General features: G+C 41.7%; 1 protein-coding gene and 1 long non-coding RNA gene across 10 annotated transcripts in view; both read left to right on the top strand.

The window, feature by feature from the left end:
- LOC109323477 (doublesex- and mab-3-related transcription factor 1) overlaps nt 1-22,307 on the top strand; it is a 117,804-nt gene that overhangs the window by 63,180 nt on the left and 32,317 nt on the right. Inside the window, exons 6-7 of one of the 9 annotated variants that reach the window (XM_019555067.1) lie at nt 2,333-2,378; nt 2,830-2,845. The exons of 6 other annotated variants lie outside the window; for them this stretch is intronic. In XM_019555067.1, the coding sequence (XP_019410612.1) occupies nt 2,333-2,343 (11 nt within the window). In that variant the 3' untranslated portion in view covers nt 2,344-2,378; nt 2,830-2,845. Of the gene's footprint in view, nt 1-2,332; nt 2,379-2,829; nt 2,846-8,010; nt 8,060-22,307 lie in introns of those variants that run through there. 2 more of the 9 variants (XM_019555065.1, XM_019555066.1) reach the window with 2 other exon arrangements.
- On the top strand, nt 15,518-22,301 carry LOC109323478. The gene is made up of 3 exons (XR_002104676.1): nt 15,518-15,529; nt 20,241-20,243; nt 21,805-22,301. It is a non-coding gene; the product is annotated as an uncharacterized LOC109323478 (long non-coding RNA).

The raw sequence follows: 22,307 nt of genomic DNA, 5'->3' as shown, positions 1-22,307 counted from the left end.
AAAAAGTTGAATACAAAAAAGTGAGAATGAATCAATTTTAGAAAATCTTCTTATTTAAAAATGGTTTCTCTGATCAACCTCAGAACCTCTTTAGCCTTGGAATAAGCTTAAAAAATTCAAACAAGAACAGAGAAATTTGCCAGAAATGTATAATACAGTCAAAATGAAGTATGCAATAAAAACTATCTTGGACTCAACTGTGGGATCAATACTGTATTCTGCATGCAGCTGTGTGATGAATCCCTAGCATTGGTTTCACAGTCAGATGCATATTGGCTTCTAAGTCTCATTTCTTATGACAAATGAAAAGAAAAGCTCAAGGCTCATTTCAGTAACAAGAGTGGTGGTTCTGGAGACATTACACACTAAAAGAATGGAAAGGAGATCCCAGATGATGACATTCTTCTCAGCCTAGGCTGCAGTGTATGAAAGCAGGGACTGTTTGTGATCCTTCTCATGTGCAGTGCATGCCATATAGAGAGCAAATGTTTCAGGTCTACAGATGGCATCTGAATGCAGAGTCAGAGATATGCCCATCACAAAGTCTTGGCACGCAGAATACCTGTGAGACCAGATCTTTGCAATTCTGTTGTTTCATTGGATCATCCCACCCCACATGTCAACACCAGTGCTGAAAGGCTCTTTACAATATTATTTGGAAGCAACACTGAGGAATCATGGAAGAGGTGAGACCTGATTCTACTTTATTTGTCATCAGTGGACAAGATTTACTTCCTGGATTTTGCAGGTAAATCTTGACACATGGGGCACTACACCAGAAGCTATTCCATTTCCCCTTGTGACAAGGGGTCGAGGCAGCTGACACAGCCAGATTCACTTTTTGGGCTGTCCCAAGATGTTTAGGCCAGCTCTGAGAAATGCTGATTGGCACTTTTCTCGGTCAGCCCCTGCTAACAGGGATCAGTGAAGACTTGACTGGATTTTACAGATGCTCTAACCAGCAAAACCACTTGGGAAACATCCTTTTTGCCCCTGCTTTGAATCTCTATTCAGGTACACCTGTGCCATGGGTGGAAGAAACTACAGATTACAGCCTCCATATCTGTGAGTATGAGGATGATCTGATGTTGGAAAACAGCCCCGTCTTGTTTGTTCTCCCAGGTGGATTGTGGTGTGTTGGTACCTGCTGAAGCAATACTGCTTTGTTTTTAAACAAACTAAATCAACTAGAAACAATTGAAACTCCAAACAGTGTTCTACAATCACATTTTAATTTTTGTCTAAACGAAAGTATTATTGATAGCTTAAAACAGTGATGATACCATAATTAAAATGTTAGGAAGAAACTTATAATTAAACACAAGCTGTTAGAAATCATCTGCAGATTTACTAAAACATGACACAAAAATCTGTCATTATATGGGCCTATTTTGTTAAGCACTTTGGTTTTTGAATAACTGGATTTGTAATATGCCTGTTCTTTTTCTTAAATATATTCTAATTTATCAGTCCCAAATGCATCCACCACTTGTAGCATCATTTAGACATGAGTCGCAAGTAGGCTGAAAATTGGGACAGTTCTCCCAGCGTCGGTTTGGTTCACTGGCATGTGAGTGTACAATACACAGAAACTTCCGATTTTCCTGATTGCTGCATTCCCTTATCAGGTAGGGTATTTGCTCAGTGCAAGTTTCTTAGAAATGTCAGTGTTTTGCTTCATGTTCAAAAAAACTACAGCAGTACAACATATGCCTTACCACTTAACCAAAAGATGGAGCACAAGGCCATAGTGACATACGCAAATGTGTCCAGTACAGTGGTTTTGCTGTTGACATGTTGTCAAAGCAGAAACAAACTTCTGCTGAAATTAGTAGGTTTCTTTAAATCAACCAGAGTGGAAATTGGATTAGGGCCTAGCAAAATGACCAGCAGTTAAACAGGTACTTTTTGGGTAATTTTTTTTTAACTGAAAAGCATATACTACAAATTAGAAGTTAAATGCTGGGCTTGCCAATCTTCATGCTTTATTTAAAAAATAAGTCATTAATTTTCACTCGTGACATAATTAACACAGCTAATGGAATAGCACTTCATTAACAGCAGTAATAATAATTGTGTGAGGACATCTTAAAACAAAGTAGGGTAAACTTTTCCTGCAAGTTTTTAAGATAAACCTTTTTGGAAGTAATTTTTTCCTGTCTGTATTCCGAGTGAGATTAGACTACTAAAGATACTTTTACAAGAGATGTTTAAGGTGCTTTCAGGACTTGTTTCAGGAAAGTTCTTAAGCATATGCTTAGGTTCAATTGTACTTTAGTTTATTTTATTTTCTAACATGTTCTGTATGCTGTATGCACTCTAAAACCTACAGGAAGAAAATAATCCATGTACAAAAGAGCTGATCATTTCACAGTTAGGTAAGTGTGCATTTTTCTGATTTTCCACAAAGGAAGCCTGAAATTGCTCCTGATAAGCCTAAAAATATAGGGCTACGATATTTTCTAATGATTTTTTTTTTCCTATTTTTAAATACCCTGAAAAAGCATCCAACAATGTATTCTTTGTTGGATGTTGGGAAGTTTAAAGAATGCTAAGCTATTGTGTACACTCTGAGTACTCTCAGTAGATACAGCCAAGCTTGGATTAGAAATAGCCAGGGTACCAACCGTAATAGGAGACGTGCACGTATACACTAGTAAAGTCTCACCCATCCACCATGGCTTTAAAATACATATAAGCAAATATAGCCTGTTCAGTTCTTTGGGTTTCTTTTGGTTACTTTCAAAACAAGATTTGGTTTCATCAGAGAATGTATTTACTTGTATAACATTCTGTGTGAATAAACATGTGAGCATACTTTTTTTTTAGTTGGTTCAAGCAGCTTTAATAGGAAGCAATAACTGTTCATATTCCATGGAAATCCAGTGAGAGATGTTTGCGTGTTTGAGGAGGGATAATTTGAAGGAAACTTTTGACTCATTGTTTATGGTTTAGACCAGCGAACTTTGGCCTTGCTGAAGAGGGCTGCAGAAAAGAAGCCTTTGAGTGATATCATCATCACAATTTGCTGCAGTGTTACGTCATGGCGTCACATCCATGTGATATAATATTGTGCTACACAGAGCAACGTTATAATATCACTGATTATTTGAGGATACATGTAGATCAGTTTTGACATCTGCTCTTAGTTGCAGAGGACAGGTAATTTCTCCTTACCTCATAAGGTAAGGGGACAGCTCTCTAGAGCTTTTAGGATCGCTAGTTTAGATCTATATGTGATCCTGAACCCAGCTTATACCTCTTTTCTACTGTGTTTTTCTTCAGGGACAGCACTACGCAAGATGCTTAAGGTTTCAATAGTTACAATACAGTATCCCTTCTCTCACTTTGAGAGACAGAATTCTTCGGGGAGATCCATTGAAGTCAATCAGTCTACCCTAATTGACCCTGGCTGAGGATCTGACCCACTGACTTCATTATCTCCAAATACAAAAAACTGCTGATACAAATAAAACTGGAAATCTTGTTGTCTAGATCAAAGCAGTAGGCAAAAATGAGGGAGTTCTATTAGAATATTAACAATAACAATGTGGTTATGATAGATTTGTGTGTTGTGAATACTGAATCGCCACCATATCTTTTTCTCTTCACTCTCTGCTGGTGGACGGCAGGGGGCAAGTGAATGGGTGTAAAGATCTATACCTGGTGTAGATGAGTAGGTACCCCTGTCCCACCCTACTCCGTTCCTCACTAGTCCTCTGGAAAATAAAAGCTAATACTTATTGCTGCTTCAGACTAGGCTAATTTCTCTGCAGACCCCTCTGCCCTTGGGAATCCCCCTTCCTCCTTGAATGGGAAAAAGGAGGATTTCTAGGTTATCATTTGAAAAGCCTTGGCTATATTATACTGTTTCAACATGCCAGTATTATTAAGGAGTCAGAGGTAAGATGGGTCATCCTGGATCCAGCACAGGATATCCTGGCCTTCTGCAGATCCTAGGGGGTCTCCAGGTTCTGAGGGCAGAACCATGACCATTTGGCAAGAAACTGAGGCAAACTCCACTGCTGTCCCCATAAAAAGAATGATTCAAAGAAAACTGGGATGGGTGTCTTGAGCAATTCCGCCCCTCTCACCTAAACGTGGGAGGGAGCGAGCCAGGCAGGTGCAGACATGGATATTAGTAGTAAGCAGTTGCATGTGACAGTTAAGGTTGCACTGGTATCAAACTGGCAAGATCCATCATCCACAGGGCTCATTTTATAAACAATCTTTTTTTTATTGTATGCATAGATAATTCTAGTAACTATCACCTGCACGAGATGTATATTGACAACGCAGGATGCAGGGCTTGGGGTAGGAGGGAGGGAGAGGAGAAGGGCAGATAGCAAAGCTCGTTGATGGGGTTTCTTAAGTTAGCAGCCATTGACATGCCTGCCAGACAGTGTTTTTAATTCTAAGCTTCAGGGTAACCAGTGAGTTTTATTTTCAATGCATGGCTCCTCACAGGCATAGCTTCTTAGGCCAAGTACAAGTTGAATAACCTTCAGGAAAGCTGTGCTGTCCTTCTGTCGGCCGCTGTCTTTGAAAATTGCCTGCAGAGTTAGTGAGCAGGAACAGTTAAGATTTACAAACAATGATGAAGCTTGTCATGCATCTTTCACCATTCATCATCTGGGTGCCGTGGCTGGGCGGTGAAGTGTTCTTCATAAAAACCAGCTCAGTGTGAAATACACCTCGCAGCAATGTTTACTGCTCTGAAACTCGTCAGCAGCCCTTTATAGTAAATCCAGATTGCGATGTGACATTACAGTATATCATTGCAGAGCGCGCTGGGGTTTACACTAGGAATGAGTGCAGTTCACACCAGATGAGATGTCCAAATTGAGTTATGTAGGAATTTGGCTGTTATATGGGGATAGCTTTTGTTTTCTGAGGACTGAAAGTTAGCTTTATATATATATAATATATAATCTGCACGTAGATATACTTGTGTGGTGCGGGGGTGTATATCCCTCGGATATATACACATATATATGGATACAGATATACACATCTGAACACACACAGAGGTGTGTGTGTGTGTGTTCAGATGTGTATATCTGTATCCATATATACATGGATTACATGTTGCTTGTATACATAATTGTATGTATGCAACATATACATAAGGCATAGTGATAAATAGTTTTAAATGCATATTATATTTTAGCCATTTTGTGTGATGGCTGCATTTTAATATTAACTTTAAAGTTTATATTTAAGTAAATGTAGTTTCCCCACTTCTTTCTTTCCTCTTCCCATCCGCTTGCAAGTGCTTTCAGTATCACAGTTATAATCCCTGGGCAAAAATTGGAATTGCGTCAGGATTCATAGGATTATAAAATAGACTTCGTGTTTTTTTCTAATAAAGAATCCCTAATGTATAATTAAAGTAAGTTAAGTATCACTTGCATTTGTGGAGGAATCAGTAGGTCACATGTTGGCTTCAGTTCCTTCCTGAGTGTTGCAGAGTAATCGAGCATAGAATGAGGCCCAGTGTCCTTTTTTGGTGAGGCTCACAAGTTCTGCAGCTGTTTGCATCTTCATTTTTCACTTGGTGCCAGAGTCCTGCTGCTGGTTTCACTGAACATCTCTGACAGGGTAAAGTTTCTGCTTTGACTAGATTTTTGTGACTTACTCAGAATTTTCAAAATATGAAAAATACAGTATTTAATGAATCACAGGAGGATTAAAAGTTAATTTTTCCCTCCCTCTTCATTGGATCCGTAACAAATCCCATTAAATGTGAATTCATTGAACGTAAGCACCTGATATGCAATCTTAGGAGATTTATGCCCAAGAAAAAATACTAGGTAAATCCATTTAAAATGAACAGTGTCATTTTGCTGTTATGTGAACGGACTCTATGTGCAGTATTGAATCTGTTGTCTTTGAGAAGGGTTAGTGTAAAGATACTAGTCTGAAAGATACTGGGGGGTAAGAGACTTTAAGGCAAAGTAGCTACAAGGACTCTACAGCACTTCCTGTTAGTCAGCATACACAGCAGGTGCAGTAAGATCCTGCTGCATCCTTATCTTGAAGTTAAATGCATGGGTGGCAGCTGATCAGCTAAAAAAAAAAAAGAAAGGAAAATAATAGAGATATCTTATCAATTATTTTAAAGCAATCATGCTGACAGTTTTCTTTTGGTGTCATGCCAAGGAAGCCAAAATTGATGAAAATGGTGTTAGATTGTATTGTTGTCAGCCCTGTGATGCTACTTTACTTTTTGAGTGTGAAAAGTGATTTTAACACCTTCTGGATACTATCACATAAGATACTCTTTCATTTTAAATCTACATCTTTTCAAATTCATGGCTGAAAACTTTTTCAATCTGAGAGCAAGTGTAAATATGTATGATATCTTATGCAACTCTGACATCCCACTTTTAGCTTTTGCCATAGTGTATTTTATGCCTTTTGAAAGGGGCAGCATGACTATACTGTTGAAAGAAATAACAAATTGTTTGTCCTCTTAAACTTTTTTTATTTCTATTAGTGCCCAGAGTAATTCTTGTGAGTCAAGCAAGTCATTCTTCTCCAAATAGTAAACTTTCCACAAAAAAGATGAGCAGTCATTTAATCTGTGTTTACTTAGTACAAGATTTATAACATGAAGTATGTATAATCTACCTTTCAAACAATAAAATTAACCTGCTGTAGGCAAAGAGCAAGGTAAGAGTCCCATGTGTAATCATCACATACATTCCTTACAAATTTCAGGGACTTCTTGTATACAAAATCCAATTAGTTTACTTTTTCTGGGGAACATCATCCATTATTCCTGAAGAAATTTTGATATTCTGCCTTTATTTTGGAGAGAAGAAAATCTGGAAATCTTTTACATTAGTATTGTAGTTTGAATTAGGAGTGTAGAGAATAAAGCTGTCACCGTCCAAAATAGGTTGGGCTCTGGTACCTGGCTGTTTCTCATAGAATCAAAGGAATGGGTTTTTATTTTTGTTTAAATCTTGACTGCTTCATGTATCTTTTTCGACTCGGGTAACTTTGCTAACCTGCAGGATTTAGATGAATATTAGAAATGGTGACCTATCATGGTATCACCAGTATGTACTTGCAAGATTTGAGATCTATATAATATGTTTTCATAACACTATATCTGGCTTGTTTAATTTTCCATTCTTGTGTGTGCCCATTCTCTGGTAAGTGACTACCATACATTCAATTAAAGATGCATGGCATTGTGCAGGGTCTGAATGCATGTGGCTGAATATTTGGAAAAGTATCCTGGAGAAATGAAGCACTAGCACATGTGCTTATGAGATATTATTTGAGATGCTTATGTCTGTTGAAACTGTGCAAACACTTCAAAGTCCTATCTGAAATGGATGGGAATTGGCTTTGACTTGCAGAGAGAAAAAGGAGAGAAGTTGCATGTCAAGCTAAGACACTTTCCCTCCCCCCACCCCACCACTTGCCCTGGCAGAGAAGCTGTCATTTGCTAACTGAGACCCTTCACGGAGGAAAAGCAAACATGTCTATTGAGACCTGTAAAAACAGTACACGAGGAAATAGCTCAGAAGGGGGAAAAAACTGCATCACAAATAAGCTAACAGTATGTTGGCTGATTATAATGACTGGCTTATAGCTTCCAGGAGTTGTCAATCACACCTTAATGTTTATAGAAGTGAAAAGTCAATGCGTAGTTGTTTAATTTGACATGACTCTCGGGTTGAGAAAGTGAAATCGCTAGAGGGGACAGTTAAGTAGCTGTGCTCCATGTCAGCCTGTCTCGCTTCGACTCCTGCACTAAACGTTTTCCTGATGAGCGATAGATTTGGTTAAATACCAAGATAATTGCTAGCTACAGCACCCAGCACTCTTGTAATGCCTTGTACTACAGCTGTATTAGCTCTTGCCTGAGGCTGTTAGAGATTTCTGCAGTAAAGAGGGCACGTATGTTCAACTACATTATTCTCTTTCGGTTTTTGAAGAGCAATTGTTGCAGAACTAAATAGGCTATAATAAATTATATTTCTTTTCCTTTAGACCTGTTGAAGTAGATCAGACATGCAAATGTCAAAGCTGCTTTTTGCTTGTAAGTAATTTTTTCTTTGCCTTCCCTACCCATAGCACTACTTAGAAAAATACGGTTTTTTTACTTTAAGATTGTGAACTACAAACCTCTAAGGCTAAATTGCTGGGCTGGTTTAAAGCCAAACAACTCATTTTGCATTCTCTAGGGGAGTTTGCTTTTATTTGCTACTTTTTTGCAAGTAAATTTGATTAGGGGACAAAAGTATTTTCATGTTCAGTATATTTAATAACAGAGTACTGTAGTGACTCCATTCTCACATCTGCATTTCCATTTTATTTTTAAATGCCCTTGATAGTTAAGAAGAGAGCTTGACATAGCTTAGTTGTTTCTGCTAGAATCCTGGTTATAGTGCATGTTACTAATTGTTCATAGATCTCAATAAGGCTCAGCATCCAATCATTGCAGTGGCTTCATTTTGCATGTTACGTATCTGTTGCTCACGGTGGATGTCCCCATAGCATCGCAGTATTTTGATGTATTGTTGTGAAGATATACAAACTAACAGCCCCATAACATTTATCAACACGTGTTGTATTGGCTGTATGTGGTCACTTATAGTTTATTGTTCAAAATAACTAGAAAGGGGGTTAAAAAGAATGTCAGTGCTCTGACTGTGCTGCTAGTTTAATCCTTTATGCCCTTTGAAAGTGTCATGGGAAAAGTACCCATGCCTGGAAGAATATTGGGGTGGGGAGGGGGGAAGAGTTTTTTAAAAAGCATAACTTGTTTCTGAATTTGTTTTGATAAAATTAAATCTGAAGAAGTTTGAGTTTTGGTTTCCAAATCCTCAGGAGGATGGACACTTAACTTTGTTAGGCTTGTTTGAAACTCTTTGTCGAAAAGAGGAAAAACCTGGATAAAAAATAGGGTTTCCCACAGTCCACTGGGGGAGAAAAAAATAAAAAAGATGTTTTTAAAAATAATTGTTTGACATCCTTGAATTTATTTCCTGTCCAGCTTTAAATGGACAGTGTCAGCTTTTAAAATCACGTGTCTTATATGGTTCTTGCATGCTAAAATCATAATTAACTGTTATTTTAGTATAAAGCTGGTGTGAGATTAGAATTGGGTACAAAATGCTCTAAGCAAACATATTTATTGACTTAGAGCATGTCAGTAATAAAGGGAATATTATAAATCTAGGATATCACTATTTTGTTCCCTCCTCCCCTACCCCCAGCCTTCTCAGTGTGGACAGGGAAAACAATCAATGAACTTCGTTTTCCTCTAGTTTATAAATCAGTCCTGTCTTCAAGTTCTGTGTTGGTTTAGTGAGGTTCTGGTTTCAGATATGGCAATAATATTTTTTTCCTGAAACAGCTGTCTCCACTGGATTTTTTTTTTAAGTGGAGAGTTTTCTATTGCTGTTGATTTACATAAAAGCATATTTTGGTAATGCTGAGATTTTGAGCCAAACGTTAGGTAGGTAATGTATGCCTCCACAACTAATTTCAAATTCTCTCATGCCCTTAATCAGGCTCTTGGTCATTTCGGTTGTAATTAGCCTGTATCAGATAAAGTTCTTACTTTCCATTCATAAAACAGCATATATTGAACCTGTCACATACACCTCGCACCAACTTCTATGGGTGACTCTCCATGGAGTTGGAGCGGGGCTCATAGGGTATCTTTACACGTGGTCCTGGGGTAGGGTGCTTTAATTAGAGTGGCTCTCAGAGTGTCTTGTGTATTCAGCATCCTGCATTTCAAAATGGCAGTAGGGGTGTTTTAAGTAAAGGTTGTTCAACAAGCTTCAGTTAAAGCACCCCCGCTGCCATTTTGAAGCACAGGGAATCTGAATACATGAGAGACAGAGGCTGGTGGAAAGCGCTAATTAGCGTGTTCCAGCAGACTTGATTAATTGACGCTAATTACAGCACATCGGCACAGCTTCCCTGCACATCTGCAGTTACCCGTAAGTATAAAGGTCAAAGTCCTGTAAGTGGATTGTTGTAGCCAGACCTTGGCACCTTTGTAGAGCGCCATTGCCTTTCATGGTGTTCTGCCCAGGTGCAGGCCTCCACCTCAACAAATCCATTTGTAGGAGCTGGCCCACAATGCATAACTCCCAAAAGGGAGATGAGAGCCACTTCGACTGTGATTAGATGAGTTTGGGGCTAGAACAGGGCTGGGCAATTATTTCAGTTGGGAGGGCATTTAAGTTTTGGTGAGCTGTTGGGGGCCACGCACAAAATATTTTGGAAGATACCATTTTAGCAAATTATTAGGGGTGCACTGATAAAGGTTTTTTTGGGCTGACGCTGATGGTCAATTATTTACAAGCCATATTGGCTGATACCAATCCGATTGCAGACATGCAAGCTTGGCAGTTTGGAGTGCAATGTCTGGCTGGTAAGTATTGGGGGGAAGAGGCATGGGGGGCATAAATTGAGGCCCTCACAGTGAGGGAGGGAGTGGGGCTGGGGCAGAGGCAGGCACTGTCCAGCTGGGGCAGGATAGGGCATGGGATGGACCCGCGAGCAGCTCATCCAGATGACATGGGGAGGGGAGGCAGCCCCCACCTATGCACTCACCCCTGGGGGAAACATGGGGGACACATGCCCCCCCCCGGTCTGTGCTGCAAGTGAGGGCTGCCCACTGTGGGCTGGGGCCAGGGGCAGTGCTGGGCTCTTCCTGGCAGGGGGGTTGGGCTGGGGCTGCGGTTGGGGTGGGTAGGTGGTGGTGCTGGGAGGTGGGCTATGGAACATTTTGGGGTGGTTGTAGCTCACCCCATAGCCCCCCTTCCCAGTGCCACTGCTACTTTCCCTGAGCACAGCCCTGTCCCAACCCCCTCCACGCTGCTGGGCTGTATTCCTGGTCTCATGCATGCTGCAGCGGTGCCCACAGCCGTGCCATTTATTGGCAACATTATTGGTCACGTCAGCCAAAAAAAGCCGATTGCCGATTAATGTCAATTTTCCCTTTAATCAGTGCCAGTACAATATGGATCCGTGTATCAGTGCACCGCTACAAATTTATAGATTGAAAAAAAGTTGTATACTACAAATTAAACTTATTTTAATTCTATTTCAAAAAATATTTTTGTCCTGATTTGCATTTTTTGAGTAGTGTGTATAGAGGCAATTGCGTAATAGCAATATATTATGTGGGAGAGGGTGTGGGGATGTGCGTGTTGGGTTGCCTGCTTGCTAGGTCCTGGGAGCCAGTAAGGAGTTGTGGGGGGTGCCAGGTGATGCAGTGCAGGCGCAGTCTGGTCCATGGCTGCCCTTGCAGCGCTCCGTAAGAGCCTCCCAGCCGCAGCTTCCCCCTCCCCCCTGCCTGGAGGGGCGCAGCAAGGGCAGGAGGAGGAGGAGGGCTAGCAGGGGGAACAGAGCAGTACCTGGGCAGCTGCGGCAGCAGCTAGAGCAGCCCCATGGGGAAGCTGTACATGCTGGCTGGGGCTGGGGTGGGTGTGGGTTGTAGCATAGTGTGGGCTGCCTTGGGCAGGAGCAGGCAGGGCTTGTCCCATGTGGATACGATCAGTTGGTGGGTGGGATTTGGCCTGTGGGCCATATTTTGCCCACCGCGGGATAGAAGCAACTGGTGACCAAAGATTTCTGTTTCCGTGAGACGCCTGGTTGGGAATGGGCCCATCTCTCTTGTCCCTGCAGAAGGGAGTAACAGTTTTTAGTTATGACTGAGCAGCTTGACCCTGATTTTGAGATATTTAGATGCTCAGATATGCAGATCTGTGCTTAGCTGCATTTTCAAGCGTGTAAGCATTTTTATCCGAGAAGCAAGGATGTCTTACAGTGATATCTTTTTGGACCATCTGTGTAGTTGGAATAGTTAGATAAGCTTTTGAATGCAAGACATTCTTCCTCAGTCCTTTGTTAGGCTTTTTGTGCCTTTTATAAATGTTCCTTGGCAGTCTGTACAGCCCTCGAAGTTTCCTGCTTTGAGACTCCATGTCTGGCTTAGTTGCTGCTGACTGAAGTGATACACCTTGGTGCCAGTGGCAGTGACATTATGGAGGTGCTGCAGGATCAGGCCTTATGCCAACCGGGGAGGACTTTTTTCAGAGACCCCAGAAGATACTGACCCCCTTCCCGGCTAGGTAGCAAAACGAATAGCTCAAAGAGCAAAACATCAGTATTGAGGCAGAGCCCTAGAGAAAAGTGAATCATCCTGGGAGGAGGGACCTGGAGTCTGCACATGCCTCTCCACTACCCTCAGCTTCATGGCTTTGTATCGAACTGCCACTGCATGCAGTCCTAGTGGAGAGAGACACAAACTCCACCCTGCTCTCTCCCCTGTGCTCATTAGAGGTCGCAGTCTCCCCTGACCCTTAACGGATGCTACATTCCACCGACTGGTTGCATGTAGAGGGACAGAGCTCTGGCTTTCCCCTTTTTCCCTGTCTGTGACTAGAAACAGAGGAGAGAGTACTCTGCGGGCCCTGCTCTCTCTTCCTCTTGAACCATCTATCCTCACAGGAATCTGAGTGATGGAGAAGGGAAATGTTGGGTCTTGCTCCATCTTAAACCTTCAAAGGCCCATGCTGTGATTTAGAGTTCATGGATTAGAGCCCAATTTCATGTTGACTTACACATGTTTATTAATGTTAAGCTGATTTAGGCTGCTCCCCACCTATGTGTTGAAAAAGAGATTTAGAATTTTTCATGCAACTCATGACAACAGTAAGCACACCTGAAGCAAAGCGGACATTTTTCTTTTTTCCTGTACTGCTGTAGCTACCTTAATATTCCTCTCCTTTCATGGAGATGGAGTTCTAGTAAGCTTGTAGAGTAAAACTATCAACAGCATGTAAGGGACTTAGCCTGTCCTAGCTGCTGAAATAACTAGGGCACTTTGGCTTATGTCCTCAGAAGTAGTTAGATGCCTAACTTGCATTGATTTCAAGGGGTGTGTCTAGTTACCTTTGAAGATCTCATTGCAAGTTGGTTTGGTTTAGGCTACTAAATGCATAAGTAACTTTTGAAAGTGAGATTTTAGTTCCTAATTTTACCTGTTCAGACAGAATAGTCTCTTATCCAGTAGTCCTGTTGCACCTTATGTGACACTTGTGTAGTAACACCAAGCTCAGTGTAACTGGCAGAACTGGAGTCCAAAGTACTCACTAATGTTGTGTGCTCATTTGAGCTATCACGCTGTCTTGATGTGTATTCACCAAAATCTTTGCAATTTACCTTTTAAGTGGAAAAATGTCATTGCTTATCAGCATTTCACAGTACATATTTAACACAACTATTGTGTTAGCAGAAATAAATATGATATAGTGGGTCTGTCTTATGCCTAATGTTGTGTGAAACTTCATTTTACTTATTATCTACAGTAAAAAAACAAACAGTTTAGTTTTTTGTGCTTATTTTCTAAAGTAGAGCGTCTAATTATAGTGGAATTCGTAAACTTCTGAGGGTGTAAGTCGCACGTTAAAATGAACAGCAACATTCTTACTCTTTAAAAACATTTCACAATGGTTTTCCCATTATTTTTACTGTATATTTTGATCAATATTTATTGAACTGGTAGACTGCAAAGCTGCTTGACTTGCTCCCAAATTGAAGTTAATATTTAAAGATAGTTGTACCATGGTAATATTGAGTTATTTTGAAGTCTTCCATGATTTTAAACTTGAATGTCATTTGAGCTTTAATTCATAAACAATCAGACTTACTTGTTTTTCCTCAGCCTTATTTTCTGGATGTAGTCATTGGTGAGGCTGACATGGAGCCTGTTTTAGCTCCTAATGAAGTTGGGGGAGAAACATGACATTGCCTTCAGTAGTGCAGGATCAGCCCCTGGCTGTGTCTCTTCCCAGTGCAGCAGTCTATATTATAACAACATTAAAAAAAATTGATTCCTGGCAAAAGAGTAAAAAATCTATTGTGTCTATTCTAACAGATCACTGTGATTATACTTGGCAGTTTTTAGTTGAGTAGTATCCTCTTGATTTCCAAAAAGCTTGCAAATCATGTACAGAAGTCTTTAAAATGTGTAGTATGGCAATTTTTGCATTGACCTAGTATTTTCTGGAATTAACAATTTAATTAAGCATGAAAGAGCTGAGGTCATCATTAGCTTTTTGATTACTCCTTGATGCTTATGAGTGATGACAGTGATCATAAAGATTTGAAGATTTAAAGGGACATTGCCAAAAAAAACATGGTAAAGAGTTATGATCATAATTCAAGTTTACATTTTTGTGGTAGGGTCTGCTATCCACAGGCTTTGGTTTCATCAGGGTAGGACCGATGCTCAAGTGCTCTGGCACTTTGTTTTTTGTGAGAAGCGCTGCCAGTGTTCTAAATTGTTATTTAGAGATTTTGGGGTATTTCACTCCTTTAACGTAGATAGAAAAGATAGAAAATCATGATCATTTTTATTCTATATTCTTTAATGACATCCAAAACCTTAAATGCACCCCCCCCCCCAACCAGTGATTTCTTTGAAGAAAATATTTTCTTACCATAACTAGTATGTTTCTTAGGTCCCTGGCATGTGTTATGTTTATGCTGCAATTAAGGTGTTATTTGTGCCAGAAATAGCTACTGGCCACAAGTTTGAAGAATTTATGATGCCATAAAATCACAAGCCATTCATAAAAATATTACTCGAAAAATGTGTAATATCTTTGTGGTTGATTTGTATGGCACTGTAACTTGAACATGTGACATGCCACACAGGGACTGCCCAGGGCTGGACTGGTCTGGGGTTTAAACCCCAGAGCAGTCTCTGCCAGCTGACTGTGGATTGAGACTTGAGCCCTGGAACAGTCCTGATCTGTTGATGATCAGGTGATTGTTGGCCAGCTCTGAGACCACAGAGGGAGCCCGGAGCCAGTTGACATGCGTCTGATTGTTGGGCACCTGACCTGCTGGTAAAGGGGAAACCTGGTGTCATGATCCCTAGCTCCCTTTGCACCAGCAATATGGAGTGATTGGGATCTGACTCCTGATCCCACAATCATGCCCCCAGCCATGCACATGCAGCATGGCAGGAGGTGCAATTGTTGAAATTAGGGATCAGATCCCTTTGCGCTTTTAAGTGACTGTCTGTCGGGGGTCTTACACATACTGTTACTACTCCCAGAATGAAGTGGAAACAGACAACTTTAGTTTAGACCAGGTACAATAGTAGTTTTCCCATGAACCCCAAGAAGGCTAGTACATGGTTGTGATGTTCCTGGAGCAAACTGGAAGGTAGATTGTGACTCATCAAGTCACAACCCATCTTGTGGATTTTCTCTTGTTTTTCAGGGCACGTATTACGTTCTGGACCTGCGGTGGGAACTTCACTTCCCTTAGCCTAGTAGTGTCCAGTAGCGTAACTAGGGGTGGTGAGAGGTGCCAAGTGGGACACTGGAACTGCCCTCAACCCCCCACAGAATTGGCCCCAGCAGCATTGCCATGCCAGGAACTCTAAAACAATTTCTGGTTTCTGCTGCTTTAAGAGCAACAGAGCTGGGGCAGACTGCGCATGCATGGCAGGGGCAGCTCAGCTGGGAAAGTTTAGAAGTTCTGAGCTGGTCCAGGCTGCTGCACCCGGCTCATGAACCCATGCCCCATGCCTTCCCCCTGCTCAGGACCTTTGCTCCCTTGCATATCCCCACTCTCAGGACCCAGCCCCCTTCCCTCCACTCTTGGAGCCACATGCCTCCCCCTAGTCTCCAGCAGGATTTACCCTAGGTGCCCACTTGGTTTATTATGCCATTGGTGCTGTCATCAAACCAGCCAGGGGCCAAAGATCTGCCACTATCGCTCCCCATTTTTCCCATTCATACCTGCTTTTGCAGGGTTAAAGTGTAACAATCCTATGAAGTCTGCTGTCCTCCCTGTACCACTCGCTAGGACATGATCCTCCCAGGTAAAGAAGCAGAGAGTTGCTTTGCCCTATTATTCCGTTGTGCTGCCATACCACAACCAGGCCTATAATGAACAATTATTTCTAACCTGTAAGTAGCAAATGGTATCTACGTTCACGTGAGACCTATGCTATAATCTCCTCTCTCTCTCGGTGTGAGAAGCTGTTGTGGAAATTATGATGAGATTAATGTTATGATTATGGAATGAAGCGGTGCCTTAGCCATGATGGTCCAGGAGATATGTAAGAAACAAGGTTCCTTATGATATCTTTTATTGGACCAGCCATGTAGTTGGGAGATATTAGGCAAATTTTTGGCCACAAAGTACCGTAGTTCAGATCTGAAGACTTCCTGACAGTCTGAAAACCTGAAGAACCTTCAGAAGACTTGGAGACCGTCTGAGGAAGGTAACCCTAAGGAAAGGCACTTTGTGCCCAGAAACTTGTTCTGACTTCTTTCCCAATGATACAGATGATCCAATAAAAGATCTCATCAAAACTCCCTGCCTCTTGCAAATGTGGAAGACTGTGTTTTTGAAGCAGTAACAGCAACCAGAGAGAGAGAGAGAGACTGGAAGACGCAACAAAAGTAGAAAGTAATTGCCACAAAACAAACATGCTTCCCTAAAGATATTGAAAACAGTGTAAAAAAAAATAAGCTATTGAATGGATTCTGTGGAGAAAGGACTTAGCAGTGTTTGCTTGTAATTACAGCCGATCAAGAATTTTCTGGCAAAACAGGTTTGAAATGGAAAAATGCTGACTTATCAAAACATCTTATATTTCACAGAATCTTATCACTTTTGACAAACTTCCAGTGAAACACTGACATTGTATTGAAAGCCTGCCTGGTTTCCTGCTTGCTCACCTGGCAGTCTGTTGGGTAGTCAGGACTTCCAAAAACTGCAGCTCTGGGGCATCCTATGCTTCCAGGCTCTATGATGGAGCCTGTAGCACAGCCTTGAGAAACCTGGGTGACACCAGGCTATCTGTCCCATGGACTGATTCAGGGCTAAAATTCTTCAGTTCTGATACGGTTGCTTCTGTAACGTCTCAGTCTGTGCTTGGCTTTCTGTAAACTGAGATAACCAGAGTAAGGCTTCACAGGTAGGGCGCCTAAGATCTGGAACCAACTTTCAAGGGAAGTGGTGCTGGCTCCTACCCTGGGGTCTTTAAGAGGAGGCTTGATGCCTACCTGACCGGAGTCATTTGAGCCCAGTTTTTCTCCTGCCCAGGCAGGGGGTCGGACTTGAAGATCTACAAGGTCCCTTCCGACCCTACTTCTATGATTCTGTGATAAGACTGCCTACCTGTATTGTGATGGGAGGTAATACAAAAGTGAAAACTGATTATGGTGAAGACAAATTTACATCAGAAGGTTCAGATTTCAATTTGTAGTGAGTCTTTCTTTCCTGCTTTCAAAATGCAGGATTGGTTTGTGGGATGAGCACTTGCTGCAAATCGTATCTCTTTATGATAAGTATTAGCTGCCAGATTTTCAACTGGAATAAACTGGGATTTCAGCAAAGCTATGCTGCATCATATCACTTGAGAATCTGGCCCTTACAGAATTGCAGGGGGAGACATTTCTGCAAGAGATGTTTGTATGAAGAAGCTAAGTAAGGAAATTTACAAATTTCACAAACCACAAGGAGGAGCTGAATGGTTAGGACACTTGCCTGGAGAGTTGGAGCACCAGATTCTGAGTAACATTTTCCTAGAGGAGGTCTCAGCAAAGTTGTAACCATCAACCAAAGGCTAGATATTGCCAATGCCTCCACCCTTCTTTTTGAAGTGAGCTCCCTGGGCAGCCAAGAGACGATAAAAGGGGTCAGGGGTACAGGCAGTCCTCGACTTACAACGTTTTGAGTTGCAATGTTTTGCACTTACAATGTTTATAAATTGACCCCGTTTCAACTTTGATGTCAGTTTCAACTTTACAACACTTGATATGATGCCAAGCCACGCCAGCGAACAAGTTCGCTGCATCACCCATCTCCCTGGACAACATCTGTCCAAACTTTCTTGGACACATTAAGAAAGCAGACATGACTCCAGAAAAACCTGCAGCCAAGACTCCTGAGAAGACTCCACCTAAGAACCCTACAAAAAGTCTTCAAAACGTCCAGCAAAGTCTCCTCAAAGAAGTCCTTCCAAATCAATATGATAAATACATTAATGTAGCTATATTACTCATCTATAATGGATTGAGTCAAAATTCTGGGTTATTTTTTGGTGAAAATAGGGTATCAGGCCTTGGTTCAGGAACCAGTTGCCCAATTACAACATTGTTTCGCATGGGAAAATTGGTTCCAAGTTGCAACATTTTGACTTATGACACAATTGGTTCCTGAAAACCACGTCTTCAGTCTGAGGACTGCCTGTACAAGCTAGGGTAGTGCCCATGAACTAGTGAGATGGGCAGTGCCTTGAAAGGGAAGAGGTTTTGGCCCTACTGGTTTTTCTGCATTTTTCATGTACTAGCCATTGGATAAAATAGAGTGGCCTAGCATTTGCTACCTTGGGACCAGAGGCAGGGGCCAGAAATAAGGGCCTTTTTTAAAGCAATGGTCTGTTCACCAGGCCACACACCTTTTTAGCATACACTGGGCATGTCTACATGTATATTAATGATCTGTAATTACAGCACATTAGGTTTATTACTTAATGCACCATAATTGGCATTACTGTGCAGTAGCTCCAGCACATCTTTTAGGTGATGCTAATGCGCAGTAAACTAATTCTGCTGTGCATTAGTGTATTAGCACAGCTTTTGATGTGACATGCATTATAATGTGCAATAGAATTAGTCTACTGTGCTTCTAGCGTCTCTTGTAGATGTGGCCACTGTCTCCAACTCCACAGGCAAGTGTCCCAATCTCTGGGCTATGGGGCAACTTCTTGTGGTTTTTCTGGCCTTACAAAGAGATTATACATCTACCCAGGTGAATAGGATCACAACAGTGCATAAATGGCTAGAGTGCCATCTGACCATGTTCAGAAGAACCTGATAAGTGGTGTAGAGAGGAGCTGGATCTAAAAATCTGCTCAAGTGGCTCAGAAAGCCACTTGTTCTCCAAAAGGGGAGTGGGTTCTGGGCCTTCATTCATGCATAGATATTGACATCTGGAATTAGCTTTTGGATTGGATTATCCAAAAAAGGCATAACCTGCCACATTTATTTCCACATCACCTACCAATTTTAATTGCAGGTGGAGAGGAAAAAAAAGTCTTTGTTTAATTGTTTCAAAGATTATTTTAAGGGAATTTAAAGACAGGAGAGGGGTGGAAGAGTTTAACAAGGGATATTTTCCCCGGCTTCTGGTTTCTAATTACAGCTGTTATTGCCCAGCCTTCTGAGTAACTAAGAGTACAAGCATGAACTAGAAAAGAATGAGATAATCCATAACAGATCAAGCTGAATAAAGATCTCCATTCATACCTTTTATCCCTGGTTCTGAGTGCCAAGAATTAATGCTATTTGAAAGTACACAATGAACTTGCCATACTGTGGGCATCCAGGATAATCCTAATTACTTTAAATGTTAGTGAGAAGGGCAGGAGCTTCACAGTGGAAAAGGATTCTATTGTGAAATAATAGATGTATTAAGTGCCATGGAATGGACATGACTTTGTTTCCAAACGTTTAGGCCTGTCATTTTCATATGAAGGTGAGTCACGTGTGCTAAGGTATGTTCTAAAAGCAAAGTACTATACTTTATTCTGTTCTTCTTTCACCCCTCTTTTATTTAATTTTCAACTTTTTTAGTACTGAGTCAACATAAAACTTGTTAAAATATATTGACCAGAAAAGGTTTTAAGAGTAAATAGTAATTGATTGATGCATTTCAGCATGGAATCTTTTGAATGTGTTCTGAAGGCAAGGTTGTAACTGAGTTTTTAATTGGTCAGTTACTGTGAGTATTTGATATTAGAGATCTCAGATCACATTAGGGCCTTGCTGTGCTATGTGCTCTGTCAACACGTGGGAAGAGACACAGTGCTTCTCTTAACAGAGCTTGCAGAAGTCATGATGTGGTAACATGCATTAGGTGAATGGACTCCCATGATTTTAGTGGGAAAGTGCTTCAGTACACAAGGGAAAATGCTCATTAGGGGTGTGCAAAGCCGTATCTGATTCGGATTCAGCCTGAATCAGGGACAGTGATTCGATTTGTTGATTTTGGATTGCTGTCCCTGATTCAATTCAGCCAAATCGGGATCTGAAGATTCGGTGCTGATTCAGAGAATCAGTGATTTGGCCAGACACAGCTTTAAATGTTTTTTCTACGTAACTCAAGGTACCAGCGCGGCTTGTGAACTCTGCGATGGTGGGGCGGATGGAGCGTCCCACAAGAATGTAGGGATTCCCCCATTTGCTCGGTGGCAAACCCAAAAGTGGATGGGAAGTACTTCTGTTCCACTTCAGGGTCCTCCAGGGAGCACACTGATGGCCCACTGCCCCCATGTCTCCCCTGGCTCAGCTATTGGCTGTGGGGGGACCCCGGGTGCCCCCCCCCAGACCCAGGAGGCATTAGTTGCTTGTGCAGGTGGCTCCCCCTGTGCGCTCCCCAATGTGGATCCAGAAGTGGACCGGAAATGCTTCTGGTCGACTTCCGGGTCTGCTGCCAAGTGTGCTGGGGACCCCCCCGTGCTCCTGTGGGATGCTCCATATACCCTACCATCGCAGCATTCACGAACAACCTGGTACCCTTACCTACGTAGAAAAAACATTTAAAGCTGTGTCTATGTCCAAATCTTTCCGATTCGATTTGGAGAGATTAAGAGGTCTCCTGATTTGATTTGGATTTGGAGATTCAGCCACTGAATTGGGCCAAATGTCTGCCAAATCAAATCAGGGACCAAAGCTTTGCACTGCCCTAATGCCTATGCGGTACTCACTCCCTGAACAGGCAAGTGACATGTGACAGTGGGGGGAAGAGGGATACACTAAATATATGGCATCTTTATAAACATTTATGCATTTGCAGATGTTTTAGATCAAGCAAATGCTAGTTCTACCCCTTGAGTCTTCCAGAAGAGTAAAGCAACCAACTCGGGATGCAAAATCCAGGACACGGTCTCAGGTAGTCCACTGATCTGAGGAATCAGAAGTTGTACCAGAAGTAGCCATGCCAGAGTGTTGCTGTGGACAGGCTGATCTACTCTTCTGAGTTTTAATTAGCTTGAGTGCACTGCTACAGGGACATATCTATTCTATTTCTGCATCAGGAGTTTGCTTAAAGCCATGTCCTGGTCACATTTCCAGAGTATGTGGCACCAATGTACTGTGTCCTCAGTAAGTGCAGTATAACCTAATATGGGACCAGTTTTTCAACTTTAGAATAGAAGTCCTGTTTCTGGGAGTCTTCTGGGACACAATCCTAAAATTGGGACTACCCTGAAAAATCTGGTGTGGTTGGTTGTCTTACTAAATGGGAGGAAGAGAGTGTAGTTATGTAATGCTCTAGTCCAAGGAGGCCAGTGCATAAGAATAACTACACTAATGTGCATGTATTTTAGGTGCTTCTCCTTTGGGAGTGATGGAGACTTGAATAAAAATAAATAAAGCAGCCATGATTCTTTTTTGAAAATGTTTTTGATGAAGATCATTCACTAAGGGTGAAAGTTTGTCACTGCTTTTTAATGAGGATCACAGGTAATCTATAGTCATCTTGTAGCCACCCAAAACTTCTGGGAGCTGGAAACCTTATAGCCATGCTTTTGTGGGAAGGCCTGATTCAGTTCACAGCTGTGGGAGCTACCAGTGAAGGTGCTACAACTACTGCAGAATTTCTCTGTCTCTGTGTATACACATGCACGGAAACATGCACACACACACACAACTGAGGCACCTTCTATGTGTCTCTCTGTATAAAGAGAGAGATCTATTATCTACTATGTGTTGGCAGAGGGCTTAGGCCTTTTGCTTCCTGGTCACCGTCTACACACGTGTTGTGGCAGCATAACTAACTCCACTGTAACATAGTGCTTGTACCTGACAGTACTGTCCTATAGCAGAGTTAATTAGTTTACTGTGGCCTAATAGTACTGCACCCGCGCGTACTTTTCTGGTGATACTTTTCTGCAGAGCGAAATAGGAAACTCCACAGTAAACCACACTTGTAGATGCACTCAATGAGTAGAAAATGCTTATTGCATCTCCACTGAGCATGCCCCCAACACCACTGTCCTTCGCTGTCCTCCATGTACTGTTGTGCAACACTGAGGATAGAATGTGCTTCAGGTTCCACAGGTTTCACAGGCTTCATTTCCAGACAAGGCACAGCCACAGCCATCTTCTGTCAAGAGTCAGGAGATGACCAGTGAATCTTAGCTCTAAGACATATTGGGTGCATCTACGCAAGATGCTTAATGTGCAGAAGAAAGATTCTCCTGTGTATTAGCTCGTGTGGCAAAAACC

Source organism: Crocodylus porosus, unplaced genomic scaffold (genome assembly GCF_001723895.1).
Source record: "Crocodylus porosus isolate Cpor-Errol unplaced genomic scaffold, CroPor_comp1, whole genome shotgun sequence".
Lineage (NCBI taxonomy): Eukaryota > Metazoa > Chordata > Crocodylia > Crocodylidae > Crocodylus > Crocodylus porosus.
Note: the sequence above shows the minus strand (reverse complement) of the source record. Positions and strands in the feature narration are given on the sequence as shown.